Here is a 16,347-nt window from a genome sequence, read left to right as displayed (position 1 = left end):
CTGTACAGTTACTAAAGTGTATGAGCTCAGAAATTCTACTGTCTTTGAATATATCCTTTGAATTTGGGACATGCACAAGCAGAAATTAGGTTCTTTTGATTAAAATGTCAAAACCTATTAAAGTATAGTTTAACTAACAAAACTATTCACACTTCACCTCAAGTTGAGCTCAGGAACTGCACTTGAATATTTCATAGAATCAGATTAGCTAGACGATTATTCAAATGCTGTGGCTTTCTGGAGGCATTTTGAGCCATAGAAACTTCTGTGAATACAATAAACAAAGTCTGAGGTAAAACAGGGCACTGACAAAAAGGGAGAAGAAAACAAATGATGAGAATGACATGTGGATCCACCAAAACCAGCTTTGTGCAAATGCACCTGGAGAAGACTAGCACACAGAAGATAGATGGAAAAAATCACCATTTAGGAGATGAAAGAAATAAACATTCTGGGTCAGATGTGATCACTGAAGAGTCCTTTGCATGCCTTTGAGAAATACAAATGCTTATTGAAGTCTGTCTACCGGTCAACTTTGAAAAGGGGTAGATGCATTCTGGTGGATAAATATATATTCTGTTTTGAACTCCTTCAGTTTAGGATTGGTTTCCATGATTACTGGCAAGTAGTTGCCATTTTCAAATCCACCTTCATCCGCATTTGATGGTGGGGGAGAAAAATTTTGCACTTGCCCTTTGTTATTTGTAGTTTGATAGGAGCTGGAGATGCTCACAAAGCAAAAGCACTATATATAAATCTTAATAGAAAATCAATAGAAAGCACAGATGATACAAATGCACTTAGGGAACACGGTAGTTTTCTTTTGAAGGCTCATTTGAGGTCATTGCCTATATCATTTGAGGCAGTTGGGCTAAAACCAGGGTTCTGCTGATACCTAGCTAGGATGTTTAGCCAGCCTAGACACAGTCAGATACTACTGAGATTTAACAGTGGTAAACTAGGAAAAGCCACCAGAAAAATGTCAGTTGCTAAGACTTTGGTACAGTAAAGTGTTTTGTGTTCCTCAGTGATGTTAATTAGTCTCCATCAGGCACATAAACCTAAGGACAGACAATAGTCTTTAAGCTTGGTTCAGCTGAATACAAGGAAGATGGACAGTGTGCTTTGGAAGAAAGAACTGGTATTGTACACAGTAGGTTTTTTGCTGGGTTGATTGCCCAGTATGAGCAAAGTGATGTTTTTTGTTTGTTTTTATTTTATACTTGAGATCCTGGAGTTCTGGAGAAATGGATGTTTCAGTGTTTGGGGAGGACTTGTGCTGCCGGCTGAAGAACAGTGTCTGCAATTTTACGATAGTAAAGCTAAGAGGATTGGGTTTATCATTTCAGCAGCTCAATAAACATGCAACATCTTAAACTGGGAGCGGAGGATAAACCTATTGATTTTATGTGATATAAATGCCTAGAGTTCTAATTGGAAATTGAAAGTATCTAAATAAATGCATAAATGTAGGAGAGAAACTAAATAAATAAGTTAGTAAATATTCAGTTCCCCCTCCCAGATCGGGACATTGCAGTGAAAACTGATACTGTTGGCTTCTAGTTTTCAGTTCCCTTTTAGCCATTATAATTCCCTCTGTGTGTGCTTTAGTAATGATGTGTGTCAGGATTTGTTTATTTTGGATCACTGTGTCTGTGCATTTCATTTGTATCTGGCTGTTTTCTTTCTTTTCTTAAACTTGAGCTTGATTTGGCTTTGTACTATTTGCTGACTAGGGAGGAAGGGAGAGCATAATTTAAACTTCAAGTAACAAAAGATAAAAGATAATGCTGATTCTTTTAGCCTCAAAGCCTTTCTAAAAAGTTACTGGAGTGTTTTTTGTAGCTAGCACTTCACTGTTGTGACATTCAAAGTAGAACATAAGAAAACTGCCAAAAGATTTTAAAGAATCCATTAATACATGTAGTCAGGAGGCTTCTGTTTAGAAAAGCTACATTATTCAGAGTGAAAAACTAATTAATTAGAACACCCCTAGGAAACTGAATCTGCTTACATATATTAGTGAAAAAGTTAATTAATCACTGCAGAATGAGATCTGCATCAGGACATATGTATAAGTACTAGGAAAATGGTTCCTTGGGCCACAGTGTGGATTTTTTTGCCTTTCCTTTTTTAAGAATATTTCCATGATGGTATTTTAGTCTTTACATCTCATTATTTCTCTTACACTTTATAGTACAACCTCCACCTTTGTGTTCCATCAACAAAGTATATAGCCAGTCCTGTGAAGCAAAAAAAATGAAAGGTAGCGCTAATGAAAAAGGCATGCAGATAAACTGTTACACATTTGCTGCTTATTACGCAGGTTTCTCGGTCATTCAAATTGATCCTTTTCTAGTGGAGTAAAGGGGGGGGAAAGGGATCCCAGGGACCTTTTTTTTATACATAGTCCCCAAATTCCTATGTATGACTTAAAAGCCATTCCATCAACAACAAAGCAACAGTGATTTTAAAATTGCTCCAAGCTAGTGTTACTGCTAGCCATAAAAGCCACCAGCTGATTTTAATTAGATTCTACCTTTCCTCTTTTCTTAGCAATGGGATACCCATACCTTGAGTGTATTGCTTCATAGTTGGTCGGGACAGTTAATCATTTCCTTTTACAAAAGGACTAATATGCAGGAAAACACTGATTGATATCACGAAGCTAAATAAGAACACTTAAGACCATTTTTATTAATGGTTTACAACATTAAACTCACTATGACAAGATTACAGCTTTTTATAGAGGAGAGTTAAGCTTTTTTATGCTGGTGTTGAACTGAAAAGAGAGAATTTAATGTCAATCAGCAGGGGTCTACCTTCTTTGAAGTCACATTAAGACTCAAGTCAATGGACAGATTCTGATTGCCTTGGATTGTATTCAGATCTGCACATCGACATACTGTGTAACCCTCTTTAGGAGAAATGTGCGTTTATATCACACAACAGATTAAACATGATTTAACTGAGTCCTCTGATGATTATTGCAGACTGTCGTAGAAATCAGTGGGAAAATTGGGATCTGCTTGGTTTTGTGATCAAAAAAGGTGATTTTCTATGAACAGAAAATATCTGTGTTTGATATATCAGTTTTGTGCTCTGTATGACTAGAGGGCCTTTTATAATTATAATGCCTATCTGACTAATTTTCTGGAAATCTTATTCATTACAACGTGCTTTTTTGACACAGTTACAGCTAGCACAAATGGTGATGCTTAACAAGAAAGATTTGCTCAGCCTGTCTGAACCGACTTGGTTTTCATATTAAATAGAAACCAGTCTATCCTGTCATTGGTAGCTAATGAAGAAGGCATAGATTACAGCCTGTGACCTCTTTTCTGCTTTTTGATGTAGAAAGAAGGTATGAAATGTGCATTAAACTTTTTTGCTTGGTTTTAAGCTCAGTTTCAAGTTCAGATCTTCTCTGCCTTGTTTTTTTGCTAAGATCCCTGGGAACTGACAGAATTGTGACACCAGAAGCAACAACAGTGACACCTAATCGCTTGACAGCAGAGGCAGCTCAAATAAATTCAGCCTTGGATTTTTTTTCAATACTTATTTATTCAAAAATTCAACACAAGTACTAAACAGGAAGGTTTAAGAACCTGGTCTTTCCATTGAGCTTGGACAGATCCCATAACACATGTCAGGACCCTGAATAAGTTGTAAGCAAAAGTACACTAGCATGCTTGACATTCTTTATCCTGTTACAAGAAAGAATAAGAATTCCCTTAATATTTTTATACCACTTTTGCACATGAGAAACTGGAAAGTAGGTCTCAGATTGCATTTCTGCATGGGAGAGCACAGGAGAAAGCTTAATATGATGTGGAAAGAGCTAGGAGCGGGTTAGCTGGAATTAAAGTTCACCCAGTGCAGCAGCATGATGCTTTTTTCTATGTCCTCACTCAGTTTCTATAGCACATGAGTTTGCTATGACTATAGTGCTCTATCCTAAATGATTAAATGTGCAGATATGTTTTTACAGAGCAAGGTTATGTTATACACTGGGCACAGAAGACTGCGTAGTTGGCTTTACTGGTTTTGTCAGGGGAAGAGTTAATTTTCTTCATAGTAGCTGGTATGGTGCTGTGTTTTGGTTTTGTGACCAAAACAGTGTTGATAACACAGGGATGCTTTAGTTTTTGCTGAGCAGTGCTTACACAGAGTCAAGGCCTTTTCTGCTTCTCACACCACCCCACCAGCAAGCAGGCTGGGGGTGCACAAGAAGCTGGGAGGGGACGCAGCCGGGACAGCTGACCCCAACTGACCAAAGGGATATTCCATACCATATGACGTCATGCTCAGCATATAACGCTGGGGGAAGAAGAAGGAAGGGGAGGACATTCAGAGTGATGGCGTTTGTCTTCCCAAATAACCATTACGCGTGATGGAGCCCTGCTTTCCTGGAGATGGCTGAACACTTTCCATAAATTCCTTTCTTTTCTTTGCTTGTGCATGCAGCTTTTGCTTTACCTGTTAAACTGTCTTTATCTCAACCCACGAGTTTTTGCACTTTTACCCTTCCGATTCTCTCCCCCATCCCACTGGGGGGGAATGAACAAGCGGCTGTGTGTGGCTTAGCTGCCTACCTGGGTTAAATCACAACATTGGTTTAAAAGATTTTACTGTCTGGTCTGACAGGGGGTTGACATCGGGCTCAGAGAAAGGTGATTGAAGGTGTTTTCTTCATGGAGCAGGCCGGGGACTGTACCATTTCAGATGAAAGAGTATATAACTGTTGGAAACGTTAACAACAACTGTGCCTGCCTTGATTATTTTACCCTTCTACATGTGACATGTCCTTACTTCCTTCCTGAGGATGATGTGGACCAAAACCTTCCCTCTCCCAACCTACTTTTGTCACCAGGCAATTTAATGATGTGGAAGAGCAACATTGCCAGGTTCAGTGTCAGTGTTACGGCATGATAAAAAGCTGTTCTGCTTTGTCTCGTGCACTCCTTTCACCGGCTTTCACTCTCAGATACATTTGATCTAATTGTACTTCTTATCTTCCAACTGCTCCTCAAATGACCTCTTGTTAGGACTATTTAATACTAATGTGTCTTCCTGTGTCGTGTAAACTTTTTTTAAAACTAGAATTTTAATGAGCAGAAGAATGGCACAGCTGTATAATAAAGCTTTCATTAGAGGATTCCTTAATAGAACCCACTTCCAGTCCTTGATTGCATAATCAACAGCTAATGAAATTGTCTTGGTAACAAGAGCTACGGTGTATTACATCCTCTCCCGAGACTAAGCAGAAAGACAGTTGTACCAGCCTGAGAGGACTATTGATTGTTCACAGTTTGAATTTGATTGCCCTTATGGGGAACTAAACAAGAGATCATCTTCAGCTCTGCTAAATGGATTTTCTTTCTATTGAAAGTTACTGGTTCACTTTCATACAAGGCTTTCGGGGGGCAATAAACACAGGGAACGTAATCTCATTACAAATTTCCTGAGTCTGCGAGTTTGAAAGCACCGATCACTGCAAAACAAATGATGGCTGCTTAGTCCAGGTCCTCTATGATGTGCCTGTGTTTGTGTTTAAAGGAGGTGGGAACTCTCAAGGGACATCCCAGCCCATTGCGTGTTGCTTGTCTCGTTGCAGGAGGGAACCCCAAAGGGAAGTTCGCTCTGGGACTGGTTCAGAATGAGTGGAAAGTTTATGTTAAAAGGCCTCTAGATCGGGAAGAACAAGACGTTTATTATCTGAACATCACCGCTACGGATGGCCTCTTTGTAACCCAAGCTGCCGTGGAAGTGACCGTCACTGACGTTAATGATAATAATCCAGTTTGTGAACAGGTAAGTTAGCAACACCCACGGCAATTGACTGTTGTGTTGAAAGGAACAGTTTCCTATGGGTGTCCCTGCCATCTACAGGTATTCACAGATGATGCCCATTTTCATCCTTAAGGTCTTAGTTGAAGAATCTGGAGTGATCTGGAAGAGGAGCAGGATAAAGCAGTCCTGTGAAGCCAAGACTGAAGTATAATGGTCTAGTAAAGCTAGCAAAGGAGTCTTGTCCACAGTGGCCTTTGTTGGCTTTAGAAAAAATGAAGCGTTGTGAGGTGGCACTGGGCAGCCACTCCTCCCCTGCAGAAAAAATGTGCTTTCCCTTCACAACCAATGTGGAAATGTCATCAATCTAGTTTAGCTCCAGCCTTCCTGAACCTGGCAGATGCCAGAGACCCAGTGGAAAAGGCAGAAGAATGTAGCTTGCTCTCATGTTGTCGGGCATGCATGCAGCGTGGCCTGACCACAGCTTTCACACTGCTAGCTCTCTCTTATTCTGTGGAAAGGCAATGTGGGGAACTGATATTACTGCAATAGAAAGGTCTGTGTGAAAGAAAAGACATGATGAAACCCAGATGAAACCCTTAATGTTACTGCTCACAGAATCTTTTATATATTTATCTGTATGTATATACTCATATAATTCCCATCATTACATTATCACTGATGGACCACTGTCATTGCAAGCACCATCTGGGGAATCAGTGTCTGTATCTCCCTGAAACATTGCTGAATGAGGCAATAAAAAACAGTTGTCTTCATTAGCACACTCATCAAAGTTACCATTTCATGGGCGTTGATGAAACAAGCGGAAGATAGAAAATGAGACCACATTTAACACCTAAGATGAGCCCTATTAAGAGTCATAATTTGGCATTGTTTTTGTGACACCTCAAAGCTTAACAGTGATTTGAATTTCTAGGAATGTGTTACATAAAGGAAAACTGTCTCCTATATATAAAGATGCGCTACAGAGAGTTTAAAAAAAGGGTTGTGCAAAGACTATAGAATAGTGTTACAGCATAGCTTACATTTCTGTTTTTGTCTCTAGGTTGCATACACAGCACTGTTTCCTGAAGACATTCCATCAAACAAAGTCATTCTTAAAATCAGTGCTAAAGATGCTGACATTGGGTCCAATGGTGAAATTCGCTACTCTCTCTATGGTGCTGGGAACAATAAATTTTTCTTAGATCCAGAAAACGGTAAGATGACAACTGAATGTTTCTGAATAGCCTTCTTAATCCCTTGACATCAGTGGGTGCTAGATTCTTTAACTAGAGTTAGGTTGTACTTGGTTATCAGCCAGTTGTTCCAGTTATGGCAGGCGTGGATGACCATTTCTGAAGTGGTGGTGGTAGGAGGGAGAAAGAGGGACATCTTTGTTGGCCAGGTTGAATGTTATAATCAGAACAGTGGATATCGACCCTTTTGTTTCCCTGCCAGACCTCAAGTTAGGACAGAGGTGTATCATAGAATCATAAAATAGTTTGGGTTGGAAGAGGCCTTTAAAGGTCATCTAGTCCAGCCCCCCTGCAATGACCAGGGAGATCTTCATCTAGATCAGGCTGCTCAGAGCCCCAGCCAACCTGACCTTGAATGTTTCCAGGGATGAGGCATCCACCACCTCTCTGGGCAACCTGTGCCAGTGGTTCACCACCCTCAGCGTAAAAAATTTCTTCCTTACGTCTACCCTCTTTATTTTAAAACCATTATCCCTTGTCCTATCGCAACAGGCCCTGCTAAAAAGTTTGTCCCCATCTTTCTTATAAGCCCCCTTTAAGTATCGAAAGGCTTCAATAAGGTCTCCCCAGAGCCTTCTCTTCTCCAGGCTCAATAACCCCATCTCTCTCAGCCTTTCTTCATAGGAGAGGTGTTCCATCCCCCTGATCATTTCCGTGGCCCTCCTCTGGACCCGCTCCAACAGGTCCATGTCTTTCCTGTACTGAGGGCTCCAGAGCTGGACGCAGTACTGCAGGTGGGGTCTCACCAGAGCAGAGTAGAGGGGCAGAATCACCTCCCTCGACCTGCTGGCCACGCTTCTTTGGATGCAGCCCAGGATACGCTTGGCCTTCTGAGCTGCGAGCGCATGTTGCTGGCTCATGTCCAGCTTTTCATCCACCAGTACCCCCAAGTCCTTCTCGGCAGGGCTGCTCTCCATCCCTTCATCCCCCAGCCTGTATTGATACTGGGGGTTGCCCCGACCCAGGTGCAGGACCCTGCACTTGGCCTTGTTGAACTTCATGAGGTTCACACGGGCCCACTTCTCGAGCTTGTCCAGGTCCCTCTGGATGGCATCCCGTCCCTCTGGTGTGTCAACCGCGCCACTCAGCTCGGTGTCATCTGCAAACTTGCTGACGGAGCATTTGATCCCACTGTCTATGTCATTGATAAAAATATTTAAACAGTACTGGTCCCAATACGGACCCCTGTGGGACACCACTCGTCACCAGTCTCCATCTGGACATTGAGCCGTTGACCACTACCCTCTGGATGTGACCATCTAACCAATTCCTCACCCACCGGACAGTCCACCCATCAAATCCATACCTCTCCAGTTGAGAGAGAAGGATGTTGTGGGGAACCGTGTCAAAGGTCTTACAGAAGTCCAGATAGATGACATCCATAGCTCTTCCCGTGTCCACTGATGTAGTCACTCCATCACAGAAGGCCACTAGGTTGGTCAGGCAGGACTTGCCCTTGGTGAAGCCATGCTGGCTGTCTTGAATCACCTCCCTGTCCTCCATGTGCCTGTCCTGGAGTCTTTTTGGTACAGAAGATGGGAAGATGCCAACATGGTTCTCCTTCACTTCTTCCACCTTGGTCTAGATCTATTGGTATTTAGACCCTGTAAAAAAGACATTCCTTTTATACACAGATTTTGGGGGAGAAAGGATATCAGTAATGAATTTGTGGGCACAGTGGAGTGCTACAAAGGTCTTCTACATTTCACAGTTGGTCTGGAAAAAGATACTGATCTCTGCTAAGATCTAGATTTTATGATTGTTATGAAGTAAAGCTAAATAAAATCATTTTCCCATGAATAAAAATCCCACCCCTCTGTTATTCTTAGGAATTTGGTTTCCATAATGATAGACTAAGTCCTTCCCTGTGCAATACCTCCTCCGTCTGTCCAGCAGAGGCAGCGCCCGCTATTGCCATAGCATTATTGATGGAAGAGGAGGTGTTTGGAGATCTATGCAGTGTGTGGAAGGGGAAGTATTGCCCTCCTCAAGAACAGATTTTGTATTTAACTGCAAATTGCACCCTTTACAAAATTAACCCAAAACTTATCTTCTGACTAGTAGTGGCTCTTTGCTGATGTGGTAATGTTTGGCGGTTGTTTATCTGTGCAGTGGAAAATGGATTATCGGTAAAGCTCTCACAGTCTGAATAAGCTGCCTTTTTGTTGCTGTTAATGTTTATTGTGATACCCGCCTCTGTATGAGAATAAAACGTTTCTTTCAAACTAGATGCCAGAGGTATCTACAGGAATTCAGAGCTGGTTGGAGATTGCTTTGTGGTGAGAAGAGAGCGGGATATTGATGTTATTTTTTAATGGTAGCATTAGAAAACTTTAGAGTTCATTATGGCTACTGTCATCAGATTCAGGATGTGTTTCTGTGTCTAGAGAGTCTAGTCTCTAAATCTTGAGAGTAACAGAAAGACAGACTTGGAAAAACACAGTGGTGTTCATGTGGGTGAAGTTGTAGGCCATTGAAGGCCACCATGAGTGGCTTGTCCTCCCTGCACTCATATTGGCAGCTCACTTTGTTGGGTAAAGAGGAGTGAGAAGTGACACTGCTGTGAGTTTTTAATCCATTCATTGGAATAAGCAAGGTTGATTTTTTTTCTCTTTCTTATTCCTATGAAATACATATTTCTGAGATACTCACACTATCTAGAATTAGTGATGTTGCTACAGTAGTAATGATGACTGCTGCTTTTAATCAATTTTAGGTGAGCTGAAATCCTTGGCCCCTCTTGACCGAGAGAAAATCCCTGTGTACAACTTGGTTGCCCGAGCCACAGATGGTGGTGGCAGGTTTTGCCAATCAGAAATCCATCTTATTTTAGAAGATGTTAATGATAATCCACCAGTGTTTTCATCTGATCACTACACCGCATGTGTCTATGAGAATACAGCCACTAAAGCTTTGTTAACAAGAGTCCAAGCCACTGATCCTGATGTCGGTAAGTGAGTAACACTGCGAGCAATAATTAATGTTCAGGAAAACTCTGTGGGTTGGTGGAATTGCAATACAGATTAATTTTTCTATTGCTGCCTTTCCTCATTCTTTCCTCCTTTTGCTTCTGCATCCTCCCCATTTTTCTCTCTTCTGTTTCTTTACATCAAAATGCTCATGGCTGAGCTTGACATAATGGTGTTACAAACAGAAAAGCATTGCAGCAGCCACAGAAGCATGTAGTCTTTTATCGTCTTGATCTGTGATAGCTATGTTCAGGGGTAAATTATAGTTTTGGGGGTAAATTCCAACTTTCTTCCTCCAGTGGTCTCACCTCTTTTCTTGAGCCATGATTTTGAATACCCATGCCTCTATTTATGCAAATAATATAGTTATGTGCCATAGGGACCTATACCTGATTAATCACAGCTTTTCTAGAGTTTTATACTGCTATAACTCCCATTTGTTCCAGCTGGTTACCTTAGCATAAAACTATTGTTGTACACTGTGAAGGTACATTGTAAATGTTCTGGTTATTTAACTGTGCATTCTTTTAAAGTGTAATAGTTTATTATATGAAGACCTTAACCTTGAAATCTGGGCCCAAATATACATATTTAAAGAGGGTTTTTTGCATAACACAGTGGTAAAACCGGCCGAATATCAGATTTTTTTGTTATCTCATTCAGTTCAGTTGGAATAAATAAATCCCATAGTTTATTTTTTCTTCCTCTGGTTTTGGAGATGTTTTGTAAAAACTGTGGCCTGAGTAGCTTCACATTAAAAGCAGACCTTTCGCTGAATGAAAAAATATTTCACTTTTTTTTTTTTTTTTTTTAAGTACAGTACATGCTGGAAGTCTCAGTTGTTACTAAGGTTGATCATGTAAATATACAGGAATCAGTAAAGGAGCAGCAAGCATTCATTAATGTATCTGTAAAGAGCTGCATTATATGCCTTGGTTGAAAAATCACAATTAAAATTTATGATACTGTCCTGCAGTGAAAAGCCAATTACTGGTAGTAAAGTACTGAACAGTCTGATGACCCAGTGTTGTTGTTTTCCACTGTTGTCTTAATTACCATTTTTCTCATAGGTGAGATGACATTCAAGGAGAAGGGGGAGACAGAAAGAATTAGAATAAAAAGCTGTGAATGAAAGTTCTTGCTAGCACCAACTTTACATAATAAGATGGTTAGCAATGAAAAAAAACCCCATGAGCTAATTGCTACATCTTCCTTCTGAAACTAAATAAGTTAAAGGGAGGGACGCATGTGATGAATGAGAAGGGGCTATGTACTTCCTTAATGATTAGGCCTGAAAATCAAACAAGACATTGTATCATATGAAAGTGACTCTGGTCTCTAAAATTGGATTTTATATTAATTACTGTTCTATTAGTCCATACTAAAATCACTGATTCCCTATTGCTGCATAATGAATGAGTTCAGGTAGTGTAATGTTCCAACACAGAGAAAAATGTATTATTGATATTCCTGATGGGCTATGATATTCCTGTGAGGTTTTGTGGAGCATTATCCTGAAACATCAGTGGAGCCAGTAATCATCATACAAATAAATCTTTAACATTCAGGAAACATCTTACAAGCAGTCTTAGAATTTGCCCATTCTTCTGCCTTGGGCTTTGAAGAGCCATGTACTGTAAAGATAGGAGGATCAGTATAGAAGCCATTGAGATAAAACTTGAGAGAAGTCAATTTGTGGTCTGCAACTAAACACAATTTAACATAAAACTGAAAATATTGTGGTCAGACACTGTTGGATAATTAAGATGATTTCCAGTTAACAGGAAAATAGTGTTATATCTGCCTTGTGCCTTTGATATCTCTTGAAGTTCCTGAACTCATAATATTCTGGGAAGTTTCAGGACTGGAACACAAATTGTTGTTTTAATATATTTGTAATTTGGATACATGCTTAGAAACTAGCTGTACCAGCTGGACACACTGAAGGAGAGATGTGATTTTTCTTCACAGTATTCAACAGAAGAAAATGGCTTTAGCTATTTAACTCTAGTAGCACACAAGTTCATTTTACATAACCTCTCCCATGTAGCTAGGTATCTTAAATTAAATGGTCACTTGAGGAAGAGAGAATATACATAGGTCCCTTTGTTAAGACATACTAGTAACTTTAATATAAAACAATTTTTTCTCCCATCCTGCTTCCACTGGAAATTCTTAATACTTCCACAAGATAATATTTCCTACTAACTCACCACCACCAGGTTGGGAAATGTGCAAACTAAGAAATGAAAGAGAAATGCTTGTTTTACAGGTTTTTTAGAGAAGTTCACAGGGAGCAGTGGGTTTTCCACCTCCCACTGTCTTCAAATTAAAGTGCCAAATTACTCCATTCTGCTCAAATTAAGGCACAAGAAGAGTTGGAGTGAATGCTGAGGTGTAATTATCTGAGCAAACCCATCAGAATATCAACCCGTTTCAAAGGAATTAGGGTAATGCTAGAGCAGTAACACTGAGAAAACCTACATGGGACTTTGTGGCAAGGTTGACATTAAAAAATTGATAAACTTTGAAGTTTATTTTGAAATAAACCTGGAGCCCAAATCTGAGCTGGAGGTGCATACTCATTTCCAGTGTTGCTCATGTATTCTGCATGCATACAGTGTTGTGGCCTCGCTCGGAGAATACGAGAATGAATGACAACATGGTCCAAGCTCAGCAGTGCTTTAAGTGATGGTTATATCCTGCCTCACTTGCAGCTGCTTTGCCTTGTGAATGACCTCCATGCTTAGGCCTGTTTCCGTGATGATTGATGGTGTAGTCTACCAAAGGCAGAAGCACTTACTGTACTAAAATATGAACAGTGCGTCATCTGTCCTTCTGCAGTCCTCTTCATCACCACTGGGGCACTGGCAGTTCCGCACAATCCACATTTGTAGTCAGTTTAGTGATTTCACTGACCTATTGATTTTTTTCTGGGTTTGTGATGAAGATGGGGTTCAAATTTTTTTCAGAATGGGAACCACCTTGTCATCCAGCCCTGTCTTGCCTGCCACTGCTGCCTCCCAGCCTCTGTGTTATCCTATGGTCAAAGCCATGACTGGCACATGCTCGTGCAAGTCCTCCCCCATTCCCTACACAACCAACCTGTATAAATGGACTAGGTTGTCTTGGAGCCTGCACCTGGTATTGCATGCAGCCAATGTGCAGGAAAACAAAGGCATGTAGGCAAAGAAAAAAATGACAGGAGTGGCCTTTATTTGGTTGCAAAGCGTTCCCTGCAGTTCACATACATCCCTGCTCTGGCCTCAGCTGTCCCTCACCCCCATGCCCCTTCTCCAGCCCCAGGGCCCATACAAGTACATTGCACAGGAGGAGTGGTGACATGCAGCCTGCAAGGAGCCAGCTGGTGCCCAGGTTACAGTCTGGCTAGCCAAATCTAGGAGTTTCTCAGAAACACAATTCTGACTGATCCGATTCTTCCTTGAATAGCAGTCACACCCCAAACAGCAAAAGCCCACACCCACTCATTTGCCCAGCCAGGCAGTCCTCCTTTGCCAGCTGCCCTATTCTTTGACATAGTTTTGTCCATGCCTTGTATTTGTCTCAGCTCATGATCCACTTCCAGGCAGAAATGACCCTGTGTTCCCCTGCCCCATTTCTGTGGTATGTGCAAATAGCAAATGAATCAGGAAGGGCCCTCACTGTGGGTTGAAGGTGAGGACCACAGGGTTGCGTGTGGTGACAAGTCAGAGGTGAAACACTTTGGACGGCCTTGCTAGAAATGTGTCTCCTGGCCTTGTGGATACAGAGGTGTCATGCTGCAGGGTTCACACAGTCACGGAATCATAGAATCATGGAATCATTAAGGTTGGAAAAGACCTCATCATCGAGTCCAACCGTCAACCCAACACCACCACCCACTAAACCACGTCCCTAAGTGCTGCATCTACACGTCTTTTAAATACTTCCAGGGATGGGGACTCAACCACTTCCCTGGGCAGCCTGTTCCAATGTTTCACCACTCTTTCAGTAAAGACATTTTTCCTCATGTCCAATCTAAACCTCCCCTGGTGCAACTTGAGGCCATTTCCTCTCGTCCTATCGCTAGTTACTTGGGAGAAGAGACTGACATCGCAGTTCTTCCCAAGCTGGACATAATTCAGAGAAGAAGAATTAATGGCAGATGAGATTTTGTAGAAAGTGTAGCTTGAGAAAATATTTTCCCATATCTAATAGCAGATTTAATAGCATTCAGTAATGCAACCTAGAAAAATAATAAGCAGTGTGCTACTTTTTTCAAAACATTTTCTCACATTTGTGCATAGGATGCCCAGAGCTACAGATGTTTCCCAGGTTCTGCAGGGCTCATAGCCTCACAGCAGAATGCACAATGGTCTGAGGTTTATTTGTCAGTTCTCCGTATTTGCAGCTTTGGTACTTAGGTGGGTATGAGGGAAAAATGGATGTTGAAAGCCTAATTCAGGGAGCCAGGATAAGACTTAAGGCTCTCCCAAAGTTTAGCCATGTTTAGCCATGTCACTTGTGTTTGAATTTGATTGTGTTTTTTAAGGAGTTATATAGAGTTAAATATTATTTGGACCAAGATCTACAAGGCAGATTCTGTAGTCATCTGATTAGTGCATTTGCGTTTAATGTGGAGAGTTTAAATCAATCTAATCAGCCTGATTCTCAGTGTGGGGGACTAATTATTCACCTCTTCACACAAAGTGGAAGAGCTGCAGCAGAAGGGACTCAGCCCTTCTGGGGAAGCCATTTGACCTTCTCACTATGAAACATCTGCTCCCTAGCCCTGACCTTCCTCACCCAGAAGTACAAGGGAGCAAACTGTGATCCTTCATCTGTCTGGCAAGTGGCTGGGGAATCTTGTGAACTGGGGGAAGGAGTGCCATTTTCTTTCAGCTTCTGATGGAAAGTTTTATCTTGGATTTCAAAGAAATCTATGACAAAACTGATACTTTCCCAGCAAGGTTTGGTCTCAATGGGTTTTGATGTTTCAATAAAGACTTGGTTTGTCAAAAAAAACCCCAACACCCAAAACCCTTACCACATGCACTCATAAGGCAGGTGCACAGAAAATAAGAAATTTCTTTTCTAGGGAAGAATGGTAATATAATTTCTCCTTTAGGTTTCAGTCAGTCCAGTCTGGAGTGTATCTACCTCCAGGAGGGTGGTGAAGCAAGCATATTGTATCTTCTTTTTCTCCTTGGGTCAATAAGAAAAATGAGGAAACCATTAAAACAATAAAAATGAAATCTCTATCAGAAATAATGACTGAAGAACATCGATAGTTCTCTGGGGTTTATCATTTGTTTGTAGAAAGTGATATCAAAGTGCTGGTGAGCACAGCACAGAAAAAAATCACTCCATCAAGTTGTTCAGTAGGTCACCGCTTTCAAGAACACGTGCATGGAAGTAATGAATACAGACTTCAACCTTATCAACAGTGGGCTTTGCTCTTGAAGGAATTAGGGCAACTGAGCCTGTTGCACACACAGCTGGGCTTGGGGAAGGGTAAAGTGCTGCCAGGTGAAATTGCAGAAGTGTCAGAGAGGAGTGCAAGACGGTCACGACTTGATTAAAGACCAGTTCTCTGAATTATGTATAATGGCAAGTAACAAAATAATAAAAATGCTGAAATAGATATTGATTTTGGCATTTGCTGGCAAAGCTGGTATACAGCAAACCTCTACTTTGCATGTTTGTTTATGTTGGGCAGGTCCCTCAAAATGGATCTAGAAACTTTTGAGGCATTCAGGATCTGAAAAAGAAGAAAACAAGGACTGAAACATGAATAAGAATAACAACAGATAATAGGACAGAAGTTTTACTAAAACCCAACAGCTAATAGGTAGATAACTTTAGCAATGACACCAGCACTAGCTAGATGATATTTCTGGATATTGTCTGAGTTTTTGTAAAATAAATATAACAAGATACTTTCCAGAGGATGGCTCATTCTCTTTAAAACATACATGGAGCTTCCTATATCTTTACCCACGTCTTTGTGTCACTGACTTTTAAAATAGTCCAGGGGTTAGCGCACTGATGCAGGATATGGAAGACGTGAATTATTAATTCCTTTTTCTGCAGCTATTTAAAACAGCATTGCATAAGTAAGGGGTTATAGTTGAAGTAGGGGGTCCTTTCCACTGTCACTGAAGCTGTTTTGAAAAAGGATCCAGGAGTCAGCCAGAGGAAGAAAAAAAGACATGAGTGAGCATTGCTCTGTAGCCTGGTGGGTGCTTGGGTTCTGGGCTCTGTTCCCCAGGGCTTACTCAATGAAAAGTAATAGTCTATGGCAATGTACGTTTGTACTCCTCCTTCCTGGATAGATGTCCTTACCATTA

The 16,347-nt window shown here is 41.0% G+C and overlaps 1 protein-coding gene across 5 annotated transcripts in view; it reads left to right on the top strand.

The window, feature by feature from the left end:
* Positions 1–16,347, top strand: part of FAT3 (FAT atypical cadherin 3) — a 346,417-nt gene that overhangs the window by 266,460 nt on the left and 63,610 nt on the right. For all 5 annotated transcript variants that reach the window (XM_076328324.1, XM_076328326.1, XM_076328323.1 and 2 more), the window contains exons 10-12: positions 5,618–5,814; positions 6,857–7,010; positions 9,766–9,999. In XM_076328324.1, coding sequence (XP_076184439.1) covers positions 5,618–5,814; positions 6,857–7,010; positions 9,766–9,999 — 585 coding nt within the window. The remainder of the gene's footprint in view (positions 1–5,617; positions 5,815–6,856; positions 7,011–9,765; positions 10,000–16,347) is intronic.

Source organism: Aptenodytes patagonicus, chromosome 1 (assembly GCF_965638725.1).
Source record: "Aptenodytes patagonicus chromosome 1, bAptPat1.pri.cur, whole genome shotgun sequence".
Lineage (NCBI taxonomy): Eukaryota > Metazoa > Chordata > Aves > Sphenisciformes > Spheniscidae > Aptenodytes > Aptenodytes patagonicus.
Note: the sequence above shows the minus strand (reverse complement) of the source record. Positions and strands in the feature narration are given on the sequence as shown.